Raw genomic sequence first — 13255 nt, 5'->3', positions numbered from 1 at the left:
AATATTCGTCACACATAAATCAAAAGATTCCAGTTCAACAATCAACTAACATTTCGTATATTTATTGTTTTTTATCTTGTTAATACATTAGTTAACTTTGAAGCTTCGAAACTTCGAATCTTCAAAAAATGTGAAAACTTCAATTCTCGAAGAATTTCTACGAAGCTTCGAAATTGAAAATCTTCGAAGAAAAATCCCAGCTCTAGTAAAAAGTACGATAAAATTTCAAAAACTCTCAAAGTTCTTCGAAATGCCCGTGTTGTCCCATGATTACATGATTTTCAGGATAAACTGCAAGAGAAACTTCTCTCCGTGTAGTTTATAAAAAAAAAGTCCAATCTTCATTAAGATTAACCCTTAAAATTCGGCGTACCGCAATATCGTTTAATATGTTTATGATGTTGATGTCAATCCATTCTTTTTTTCGGACTAAAAAAACAAATTTTTTACCTCTTCTGCAACTTGTCAATTATAAATTGCGGATTATGACACAGAAAACGTTCCTGATGTGCGCGATTAATTTTTCTCCGTCATGACGCATCTGGTATAGTTTACCGAATTTATAATGGTTATTTTTTATCATCTTATAAGATAAACTCAGCCTACATGAATTGCCAGCGTGATACCAGTTTCATTTGCAGAACGAGTTCCCGTCGCGGAGCAGCAACAATGAGGACCGGGTGAAGGCACACGGAGAAACATACATATATAGCCTATATCCATCGAAGGTTCCATGACCCAGCGGCAATTTTTTTTTTGCTCCATGTAGGAAGCCTGCACGAGGCCTCAGAGAAGGTCGTTCGTTCTTCGGCGATCGTATCCGTAGCCAAAGTCGAAGCTGAAGGAGACGCGCGCGAGAGTTCAGCGAAATCGAGGCCGCCGAAATTTAAGTAAAAACCGCATTGCACGGGCGAATTTTTTACCATTATTTCTTAAAGCAAAGCCACTCGCACAGCGACATTTAATTCGCGCGGATCTTTAAACCAAAGAAGCGTCCGTGTGTGTCAAACCTGTACGTTTCGAATATCATTCGATTTTCTCGGTGAAATTCAATTTAAAAATGATACCTTGAAATTAATAAGTATCGAAAAATATATTCATTTTGATAAAGATATGTGAAAAATGTTGGATCTACGTTCCATGCAGGAAGACCTTTCGAATATATATATTTTAATCCTCCTAACTTTAGAATCTTATCGAATTTTATAATTTTATACTTTTATTATAATTTTTATTGAATATCTTACTCGTTTAAGATACCCGAATGGATTGCGACAGTTACGAAGTTAAATGCGGGCTTAACATCAATGACGAGAACCATAGGTTTTGAATTCCCAGACGGTATCAGGCCAGTTCCCGGAATTCCGACCCTGACGTCATCTCCAACCTAGTTAAGGAAGAAATGCGAAAGATGATCTGAATTTTCGCCCGGACATATCAATGCAAAATTTTTTAACCGCACCGGGGAGAGTGCAGAGCTTCTTCCGTGTCACTTCAAGTGTAGCCAATGTAAAGTACGTATCAACGCCAATTCAGCACGTACTTTTTAAGCGAAGTGTTCAAGATATTTAAAGAGGACACGGACACAAAATACCGTACCGAGAGAATTGAGTATCATTCGAGACGTGCAGCAATTTTGTCACACACTTTCGTACTTTTGAAATGACAGTTTTACTCGAGATGCGCAAACGTGCGGTTGCTACTTGGAAATTTTAGAAATTGACATCGCCATTAAGAATCCACTGACTACCGAGACATGTATGATATTATGAATTTGCTACCACACACTCGTGAATCCATTCTGTTTCGGCAGGAATTAAAATAATCCACCAGCAGATATGTTAACGCCAGTCGAGAATTTGAGAAATAAAATTAAGTGTGGAAACGACCTTACTGGCACTTCTTTATTCTATTATAAAATTTACAACGTTTCGGCCAGTAATACTGGTCCTCTTCAGGTAACGAACTTACATGAGTAAATGTACAATAAGATTCGTCGAAATTGAAGATGTGAAATTATGTCAAACGTTAAAGACATCGCAGTACATTGTGTCTAGTTCGTTACCTAAAGAGGACCAGTATTACTGGCCGAAACGTTATAAATTTTATAATAGAATAAAGAAGTGCCAGTAAAGTCGCTTCCACACTTAATTTTATTTCTTCGTGAATTAAAACGTTCGATCAACTTTAGATTGTACTTGAAAAGGACCCGACAAAGGGGTCGAAATGTCGCGACTGAAATAAACATCAATTTTGCCAGTTTGGTCCATTTTTTTAAAAAATTCCCCTTGGTTGATTACCAGCTGGCGGCAAAGGGCCGCTTGTTTCGTATTTTTATTTCCATTTCAAGATCCGCGCGAATTAATCGAAAACGTCGCGAAACACGGCGCTCCTCCTCGTCTCCAGGAATTCGCTCGCCGTCTGACGTCACCTCCGTCGGCGGCTTGGAGAACGGAGGTCACGTGTCGCGGACACAGAGCTCAATACTCCGGCGCGGCCAATCGTCGGGCGCGCCGCAGGAACTCCGGCGGAACGTGTTGCCGTCGCCGTCGTCCCGTCGGCCGGCTCCCGCCAGTCGAGTCGCGTCCGCCGTACCGTGAACGTGGTCCCCTCGTGGTTCGGCTGATCGACCCCCGCGCATTTTCACCGCCCTGCGAGAGCGCGACCCTTCCGCCGAGTGAAAAAAAAAATGGCCTGCAACAGAGCTGCCAAGTCCGGATTCGCCGCGGAGGCGCAGAGGAAGGTGAGGAGAGAACCCGCCGTCGAGTCCACGTCTCCGCACTTCTGCTGCCCACCCCTGACCTAGTCAACAACCCTCCGGCTTCCCCCCGTTCCTCCCTCTCCCTCGCTTCGCCGCGGACTCGTGGACTCGACCTACTGAGGGTGCATTTCCGCGCAAGCGCCGTCCGCGAGCTCGGTGAACGCGCGTCTATGAATGGTATCGTCTGGCCGGGGTGGCTGGACAAAATTGGGATAAATGCGACGTTAGATCGCCCTTCGACGAAGCTAATCATCGTTAGGAAATTGTTGAAAGTGCCCAGCTACAGTCCTTAGTGGATACCCGTTGACGTAATAGTCGCTACGTCGATTACTAGGTAAACCCGCTGATACGACCTTGTTCTCGCTGACCTATTTCGAGGCAGCGGGACGGGGTGAGAAATCGGGGATGACGGAGGGATGGTCCGCGGGATTGCGAGAAATGTCGAAGAGCCATTCGCGTTGTCTGTCGCTAATGTAAATATTGTTATGTTAAATTTCAGTGTCAGTTTAAATATAGTAATATTTTCCATCGTGGCAATTGATCATTCCATAATTTTTAACGTCGGAATTACAATGGTTTTCGCACGTTGCACATTAAAATAATGAAACCGTTATGTTTATCGAAATAAAAAATCCAACTCTCGAAGATAATTTGACTTTCTTTATGACTGACAATGAGACACTAAATCTCGTCGATTTTTTTATGTATACAGTATTTCGCGTTCTACCTACGCAGCTGTTCGTTAACACATTATTGATCGGAAATGTATCAGTTCATTTTCTGTTGCCCGAACGTCATTAACGGGTTAGCAGATGAGTTCTCTCACATTTAGAGAGGCATACAGTAAATCGTTCAAGTTATTGAAGCTTAAAATGGACAGTTTTCGAAATTTGTGACTGTAATATCTGTCATTTATTGTTTTGTCGCGATTTATCGTTTTCCTTTTGTACATACACATATTAGGCTTGTTCGTGTTGCTTGGAGTCCCCAAAAATTCCTGCACTTTATAACGAGATAAAGCGGCATTAAGCGTTGAAGAAAGAGAAAGAAAAAGAGAAATTCCAAGTGCAACAACAGCAGGCAACACGAGCCGACCTATTATAAACGAAATTCGGTTCCTATTGAATTCTCTAAAGTGTAAAATAGCCAGTCACAAGCGCAAAGTAAAATGTCCAGTTAACAATTAATATCAGAAAGTGCGAAATATCATCTTTTACGTAGCTCCACTGTATGCCGCCTTCGTGATTATGATTTTCGCGTTAAATATACGATTACCCCAAAAGAAATTACCAAGTCCACGTACCATTAACACAACGACGAGTGCGACAGTAAATAATCAAGCAGACTACCGCTATTTGTATCGCATTCGTTCACGTACCTCGCGTGTACATCTGCGGGCCGATAGATATACGATCCCGAAGAAATTCGCGCAGATAATAAAATAAAACACCGGAGTATACGCGCGATAAATTATTTCAGATTTTTAACGGCCACCTTTCATCGCGTATCGCGCTTAATGCAATTTCAATGATTCTCATTAGCCAGGTGTTGCTCTACCGTTACAATCGCACAATTTTGACACGCGTCACAATTTTTGCAACATCGTTACGTGAGTAATGGGAAACGCGCGCAACAGTTGGCAAAAATTCGCGACATAGTATCCAGTCTGGCGAACCTTTGTGTTAAGTCTCCAAGCAGGCGTGTCGTTTATCTCGCAGCTGTGTTTAAACGCGCGCTTTACATTCGCCCGGTTTCACGATTCCGAAACGAAGCGATTCTCGCCAGCCATAAGTCACTTTATAACGCAAACCCGTGTAAGTAATCGTGCCCATTCAAATGTCCAGTACGGTCTCCATTCGAGTGTATGCAGCGTGATGCAAAGTTTTTAGAAAAGTGATGGACGATAAAGTCCCTCGTCAGAGAAATCGTCGAGAATTAACTGATTGTGAGAACGAAATGTGTCGCAATTTATTACAACGCGACAAAAAATAACTCGGCCGTTGCGATAGGAGCAGAAGATTTTGCAAAATCTGAATAAAAGGTGCAATCTTTTTAATACACGATTACGTAAAGTTAAAGAATAATATATGTCACTTATAGTTTTTATGTAACAAAATTACCTCGGGCACGAAACTTGTTCGCAATATCGCAATTATTTAATTTCGCGGAAACATTGTTATTATATAATCTGCTGAATAAATTCTCGAGGAAAACTATGAGCCACTTTATAAATATATTTGAATGTTAAGAATAGCTAAAGAGTAGTTGACGTAAATTTTCTAATACGTATTCGACACATGAATAAGCACGATATATAATCGCATGCGATTTCGATGCAAATGTCTTACGGAACTAATTGTAAATCAAGATTGGGGATAGCGAAATTGACTGTACAATACCAGAATTTGAGTTTCTAAGGAGACATTTCGGTGCACTTTGATATCTCGACATTTCCACTCAGAAATGATCGGTTCTAAACTCGAGCCGAAGTCGGGCCTACAATTCCTGACGTTAATTAATCTAACGGCTAAAAGTCACAGTTTTATCAGAACGATTTATAGATATTTGAAAAATTATTTAAAAAAAAATGCATTTGCACGCGTGCGTACATTTCGAAAATGCGCGTTTTTATCTCACTCCGCGTTGCCAAATCGATTACCTGTTCTCACCTCGAATATCCCGTGGAGTTCAGCGATGCACGCGTTTCGTAAGCTGCAACAGCTGCTAGGCGGTTCGTTTCTTTCGAGGGGAATTAAAATGAGACCCAGTTGCCGAAGAAGGGAGCGTCCCTCGAGAAACCCGCTGGCCATGGTACACTTCTTCGACCGTTCGTCCTGCGCCCCTTCCCTCTGTTCGGTACCTTCTCATACATTTTTTTGTGCACGATATCGCACTCGAAATTGCACTATTCCGCAACGAGACCGATAGTTCTCGTCTTTCTTCGCGCGTGACTAATGTTCGACTGCCTTGCCTCTTATCCTTCGAGAGGCACTGCAGAACATTCATGCGCTAATTCATTAATTTCGTGGCGTTGCGAAGCGTAAAATTTATTCCGCAACTGAATCTCGTGAAACGCTGAAGAGCTATATTTACTAAATTAATTAATAACATGAATATCACGCAAATTTTTGTACCCACTTTCGACAAAGGCAACAATTACGAATCCCACCAAATAAATAACTATTCAGACTTGTGCCATTTATATTTCGGCTTTGATCTGTTCATTTGTAGAATATTTTATGATTGTAAGCCAGAATATTTTTATGCACCTAAAAGTTTTTCCTTCTTTTCCTCAACTTGGACAATTCTTGAAATATTCTCCTATTGAATACTTCAAGTACACTGACTTTATAGAAGAGCTTATGCAAACATAATCTTTCTCAAGAAAAGCAAAAGCTTTGCTACTTAATGATCAATGTCTGCCAACAGAAATACACTGAATATTACCGCATGCATGAGTAGAGAAGCATTTTTATCAGTCGCTTTCCTTCCTCCAGGCTGCGATTTCCTGAATTCCAGTGTGAAATTGATAAACTCATGAATGTGTCACACCACTTACGCTATTCCTGATTTACTATTGTATTACAATTATCTCATTGTGAATACAGATATGTTGAAAATTTGCAACGAGCTTATAAATACATTAAATTATTCAAATTACATATTTCGGTTACATTGATCTCCTCGATAAAAGAATTATGCAATTTCCACAAAATACAACCTTTTCCTGCGACAGGGAAATTAGCCATTTTTTTCATATCTTACAAAACGATTAATGATAATTAGCAGTTAATTACAATCGTAAACAAATTGTCCTGCATTTTAATGAAGGAGCGAGGAAGTTGTTGAAGCGACAGTATTTTTTACGATTTGGAATACTTAAAGACACTCGTCGCAAAGTTTGTGGGGAGGCTCGCACTCATTACGAACCAAGATATGCTTATCGTCTGCGGAATGCAGTTCGAGCCAGCTCGTTATACTTCACCGGTACGAAATCATTTGTCTCAGAACGTCGCGACGTATGCATTAAGATTAACCGTGACGCTGTATATTTTCAACTGCCATACGAGAGTCTCGCAAGAAAAGAACGAACTTTATTTCATATTCGAACGTCGTCATGTTTCTGCGACTGGTGTGTTTCTCCAAGATCTATTGACTTGTAAAAAAAAGAAATGAACGTACGTTCTAAATCTCTTATTACATTCTTTTTTTTTACAAAGGGATTATATCGACGCGCAATATAATTTCGTAAAAAATCACAATCTACTCTCCTACAGCGATACGATATCCACCGAAGAGGGAAACCGCTGACCAAAATCTTGTACACCAATGCCCACTAATGCCCAGTGGGCATTACTTTATCTTATTATCTTCTTTTATCTTATTTATCTTCTTTTATCTTATTTTATCTTATTGTATCTTATTTTATCTTTATAATGCCTCAGCAAGACAATCTTTATAATGCCCCAAAAATGCCCTAGTAATGCCCAGTAATGCCGCAAATCTGTACACCACAATGTCCTCAGCGGTTTCCCCCTCGATATCCACTAAATACATGACGAAATAATAATTTCTCCGTATGGGAAATAAAAAGAAATATTTGGACAAAAATTACTCGAGTTAATGGTAGTAAAAGATGTTGTGTCATTAGCAGTCGTTATTAATAGCTGAAAGCGTAGGGAAGGTATCATTAATTCGCAAAGCAGGCATGAAATACTGATTATGAAATACATTATGATTAAATCCGTAAATACAGCGTTAATCTAAGATGTATGATATGATTCCAAGGTAGCGTTGGACACGTAATTATCTCTATAAGTTAAAAGCCCTGAGCCATGACCACTTCCCATAATTGCTAGGGTTCAATGCGCCTGTGCTTGTATCAGCTAACGCGGAGAAATAGATACTTATGTATGATAATGACTGACACCAAGCTCGTAATATCGCGGCCGTCACGATCTTGAGCGAATAGCTTCTTTGAACGAAACGATCGAATTAAAAGAGTTTTCGTTTATTGACACGAAGGCAAATATTATCGCGGGCGTGACACAGCCTCTGTCAGCACTCTTTGAATATATCGCAGCTAGTATTACTATCGTGGTCGAGTGGAGCAAACACTTCAGCGCATTCTGCATTACAATTTTGCATCGCGGGCACATACGTCCGCGACTTTACAGTATTGCATAGCAAATATTGGCAGAAATGAGCACCGGTAACATACGCGCAAGACCGTCCCTTTTTAATATATTATTTACCTGGAAACGTCATTTTTTCCATGCTTTTTGCATCGTCGTTTTTCGCGAGAAATGATATAGAAATGTCCTTTTTACTTTCAGAAAGGTATTTCCCGCAATTACTTTATCTCTTTTGTATAATTGATCAATCTTCAATTATTGATTTTGTAATCGCCTTCGAAATATGATTTCATGGTAACTCATCGATGGCGAAGTTCTTTTTACGAATACCATACGATGAATGTGCGGTATTATATCCCTAGTCTAAAAATAGAGATGTTTCATCCCCGAAGAGGATATCTGTATTAGCGGCCGGAAGTAGAATAAAGTGGTTTCCGTTTTAGTGGTGAATAATGGAGAATAAGGATTCTTACGCCTTATTATTCTTACGCATGCGAACAGCAAATAAATCATTTCATATACAATCGAACGACAATGTTTTCATGCAACACGCTAATGAAGATCGTAACAAATCTAAAATTATATTGAAGTAAGAAGGTAAAGTGTTTAATTAATTAATTCGTATATCTGTGTAATTTTACTGCCGATCACGTAGAGTTAAAAAGTACTATATTCCTGATGTTTTCTAAGAAAAGATTTTATGAATTTTGTCAAAAGATATGTAGATAAAAGGAATTGTATGAAGGTATTCATGTTCTACTGGTCTTCGAATCAGAATATATAATTATAAGTTTTTTATAATAATACAAGTAGCATGTATATACACAGTTGTAAAATTTGTATTTTTTTGTTAATAAAAATGCCGGTAAAAATTTTTGCGTTAAAATTTACAGAATAAAATGTTGATTTTATTTTATATAACATCTGTAAAATGTAAAAATTACATTTTTAAAAATTCATTTTATCATTAAAAAGATGTTAATTTTACACAAAATTTATTTCAAATTACTTTGAGATTTGCATTTACTTTGTGTTAAAATATTAACAGATCCATATTATGTTAAATTAACACAAAAATTTGTGTGGACCGTTTGGGACATGTGATATCTGTTAAATTTAACACAAATCTTTCAACTGTGCATACACGTAGCAACATACGTTGGATTATTAATCATTCTAATGTTAAAAAGATAGTTTATCTTCAAAGCGTTAGTCAACCAAATCGTAATATCGATCGATCCAGTCAAACAAATCGAATCATAAATTCACAGAACGCCATAATCGCACGTGTATCATTTGGATATTGTAGCTGATAAAAGCATTATCGCGTTTGATTTCATACTTCAAAAATGCATTACATAATCAGCAGATAAAACGGTCATTTTTCCCCCATTTTATCCCCCCCCCAGTTCTCTTTTTTCTCCACATCAATATAAAAAAATATAGGGAAAGAACATTATAATTTACATTTCGTGATTATGAACTTGATCATATAACTCATATAACTTGATAATATAGATGATACGAAATAAAAAGTTTAGTCACCATAAGCTCTCATTAAACATCATAAATGTAATATAAAACCTTTAACGCTTTAAATATTATTGATTATTTATCCATTAATGCTTAATCTGATTTAACTTTTATTACGTGTCCCAAGCTTGCTTAAAAGGATACATAATAATTACTTAGAAACAATGCCATTAGAGAAAGCCCTTAATCGCAAACTTAACTCTGATGGATAGATTGAAGCATTAAGAAAACGTAACGAAGATCGCGAGGTTCATCCTATCCAGAAAACTTTCTCTACATTATGACTCATCCCAGCATAGCTTCTTTCTTATGTCATACTCCTGCCGGGTGACATAAAGCCTACAGAGAGTTCTAATTATCGATATTTCGCACGTATACTTTATTGCTATACGTATACTTAAGTAAACATTTTCCTTCCAAGTAGATAGTACTCGGCCGCTCCCATATGTAACAACTTTGTTTGTACATTGATCGCTAAGTTCGAACTTCGGCGGAAAAAAGGAGCACTTAATAGTTCACTGGGCAAACAACGAAAATGACGAAACAAAAATTTAAAGCGACATGACGAAAAGTAAAAGAGAAATAAAGAAAAAGAGAACTGTTAGCCCGTGTATATAATTTCTCCGAAAAAATTTAGTAATATTGTATATTAATTCTAAAATTTTAATTATTTAAACACGTCGTAGAAAAATATTGAAGGCAATTTTGTTAATTAAATTCTATAGTAAGAAAAACAGAAGTTATAAATCTTGGACAGTCTTATGAAATTGGAAATTAAAGTGGAAATAAATTTATTTCATCTCTGCAATTGCAGAGATGAAGAAAACGAAATATTCCGCGCGCGTAATCGACGTTATGATATTTCGTTAGACAAATCATTACGCTTATTTCCAAGGCAAGAATTGCCGGTGAATGAAACAGTTGGATATCTTTAATGTACTCTTGACGATTCGTTCGAAGACCTGCCTTTCTGTAGCACAAATTCACTTGATTATATGAATAATTTGGCTATCTAATATCGTTGACCGTGATGGAACTGTGAATAAACTATCGAAAGCACAGGTCGACCGAGTTTCGGAGACCTAACTGTGACCTCGGCAGGAACCCCTCGAACCCCTTTCGGCCTTGCATTCTTCTCAATTAGTGACTACAGTTCCCATGATTCTTGTGAGAAATCGTACAATTGAAACAGAATCATGTGCACAAATCTCTATAATGTGAAATTGTTTCCATTCATACTTTTTACTTATAATTAATAATTGAATAAATTAATATAATATATTTAACGTATATCTTATGGGGAGAGAATCGTATTTGGAACGAAAATGCAAGAATTAAAGGACATTAAATAAAAATTAAGAAGTACACATATGTACGCGCATTGGCTGCCTTGAGCTCTGACCCTCGCTCGTCTTCTTATTACTCATTCATACACGAAGCGAGAATGCAGTTTCTTATAACGTGCAAAACCTCAGCGAGATCGTGTTCACGAATGAATTTAAAGATGACGTTATTCCGTGTTTCGCCTTGATGAATATCCCAATATGTATTCAAGTTCTTAAATGACCAGACCGTATGGAAACTTGTGTACATACACTTACACATTCTGACGTAGGTCGAGCCAATAATACGCCGATGGTCAACTAATCGCCTCAGTTTCGCGTGACTTGATACCAAATTGTAATACCGGTGAAGTTACATAATCGTACAAATGAGTCACTGACTTCTTATAATGTTATGACACATAAATTATGGTATTCCATAATTCATAAATACGAAATCAAATCTAACATTGAATGTCTATTATATACTGGTTTATATACTGGCACAATTTGTAATGGATTAACGAGGTGAGCTTCGTCTTGTTCGAAAGTTCTTCACAGGTAAGAAGCAATGAAGTGGCATTTAGCAACGGATCGTAAAGTATATCACGTTTAAAGTCTATTCAATCTGATAAATAATTATTAATTAATTCTAATGAAAGAATTCCTGACCAGTCATTTTGAAATGCATCAGGTATATGCAATGGTTAAGTACACTTTTATCATTGCCTTCGGACCGATAAGAAAACTTTGTATATAGAGGAACGTCCCCTATTATGAAATAGGCTCCTAATATGAAATAGCGGAGTTTCTGCTAAATTAATAGGCATCGTCTGTTGGTTCCACCATGAATTTATCGCCCTTGGAGTGAAGTCTGTTTAAGTGGAAAATTGATTGTGAGATCGTGTAATCGTTGTGGAAGAAGATTTCTGATTGAATTTGGACGTTAAAAACCTACTATCTCATATTAGAATCCTATCTCATAATAGAGAACGTTCCTCTATTATTCCTTTTTATTATATCGAGATGTACAAATCAAGAATGTTTCAGCCTATTGCGCAATAGATTTAAATTAGAATTTTAGCGGTTTCGACGGACTTCAATCAGTTAATTACATTTTATACATAATCTAAATGAACTTAAAATAATCCAAAAAATAATAAAAAGCGATTGGTGTGTGAGAAAAAAATCTAGAAATACTCCGTTTCGATTTTTAAGTAACAGATAAATGATTCTATTTAATAACCAAGTTCAATCATCATATAACGCAAACTAACATCCTTTATCATATTTCAAGATACGCGAAGCCACGATATTCTTTGCAACTGACCGCTCTCTTCGTGCTTAGAGGTCCTTATACGGCCAAGAGCAACCGGGCAACCTTCGTCCACAGCATACGTTTGAGAACTCCTCGAGAAGTGCGGATAAGCCGCGTAAGGATTATGCAATTGATTTGACCTTACAAAGTGGGTCAACAATTTTGCCGATAATGCGTATACGTGTCGCGTCGATTCACGATAAGTTTGATCGCTCGTAACGAGCCTGCACCTTTTAAGGAACACACGAGCCCTTCCTTTAAACAGAGGATCCCCGATTGAAATACATTTTATTAACATGGAAACCAGTAAGAGACACAAGTCTCGCATGTTACGACTATCAGCATTGTGAAAAACTGTGAGAAAAATGTACATATGTATGTGGGTATTATAAAGTCTAAATAATTTAACATAATCATTTGACTGGAATATTCTCCCTGCTCGCCGGCTAAGACGTTTCGATATTGAGCCGTTCGGCTATCGAGCATCTGGTGAGATTACGATCAGCCTAGTTAATAAATAAAACGACTCGACACTCATCGCGACATAGTCGAGCAATTTGTTCAATCTGGCCTGTGCTTCATTGACGGCAGCATGCCTCTGACCTAATTCTTGCGACCGTGAACGTGTGAGCATGTCATTATACAGCGTCAATGTCGTCACTACAGAGGCACATGGCAGAAACGCATGATAATTTTTTAATTGCTTTGCACACTCTTATCGCGCTAACGACGTAGCTAGAGGAAGCTAAGTCCACGCATTAGTTTTCCAATGTGGGACAATTTTTTAAATCTTCCTTTGCTCTATAAACCAGTGTCATGATGTCAATTTTGTTAGATTAGGTTACAATTAGATTTACGATGGGTTAAAATTTATTTGAATATTTTTGAAAAATATGCCCGCTAATTGTTATGTTAAATTTATAATATACAGGGTGAGTCTTTCCATATCCGACAAAATTTTTGAGAAGGTAGAACGGATCGAGATAAACGGAAAAGTCCTGTACCATTTTGCAATTTTCGTAATAGTTAACGAGTAATTAATTATTAAAAATCGTTGTCTTAGGCCGGCTTACCGCCCAATTCGAACGCGTGGCAAGATGTGACCGCCCGGCGATCGATATTGCTATGCACACATCTCGCCACGCGCTCGAATTGGGCGGTAGGCCGGCCTAAGACAACGATTTTT

The 13255-nt window shown here is 37.9% G+C and overlaps 1 protein-coding gene across 1 annotated transcript in view; it reads left to right on the top strand.

Annotated features, from left to right (window-relative positions):
- The first annotated feature begins 2541 nt into the window (after nt 1-2541).
- LOC105566928 (myophilin) overlaps nt 2542-13255 on the top strand; it is an 18923-nt gene continuing 8209 nt past the window's right edge. Inside the window, exon 1 of the mRNA XM_012021355.1 lies at nt 2542-2743. Within this exon, the coding sequence (XP_011876745.1) occupies nt 2690-2743 (54 nt within the window). The 5' untranslated portion in view covers nt 2542-2689. The remainder of the gene's footprint in view (nt 2744-13255) is intronic.

The sequence above is a fragment of the Vollenhovia emeryi genome, unplaced genomic scaffold (assembly GCF_000949405.1).
Source record: "Vollenhovia emeryi isolate VEMERY1.0 unplaced genomic scaffold, V.emery_V1.0 DF939141.1, whole genome shotgun sequence".
Taxonomy (NCBI): Eukaryota; Metazoa; Arthropoda; class Insecta; order Hymenoptera; family Formicidae; genus Vollenhovia; species Vollenhovia emeryi.
Note: the sequence above shows the minus strand (reverse complement) of the source record. Positions and strands in the feature narration are given on the sequence as shown.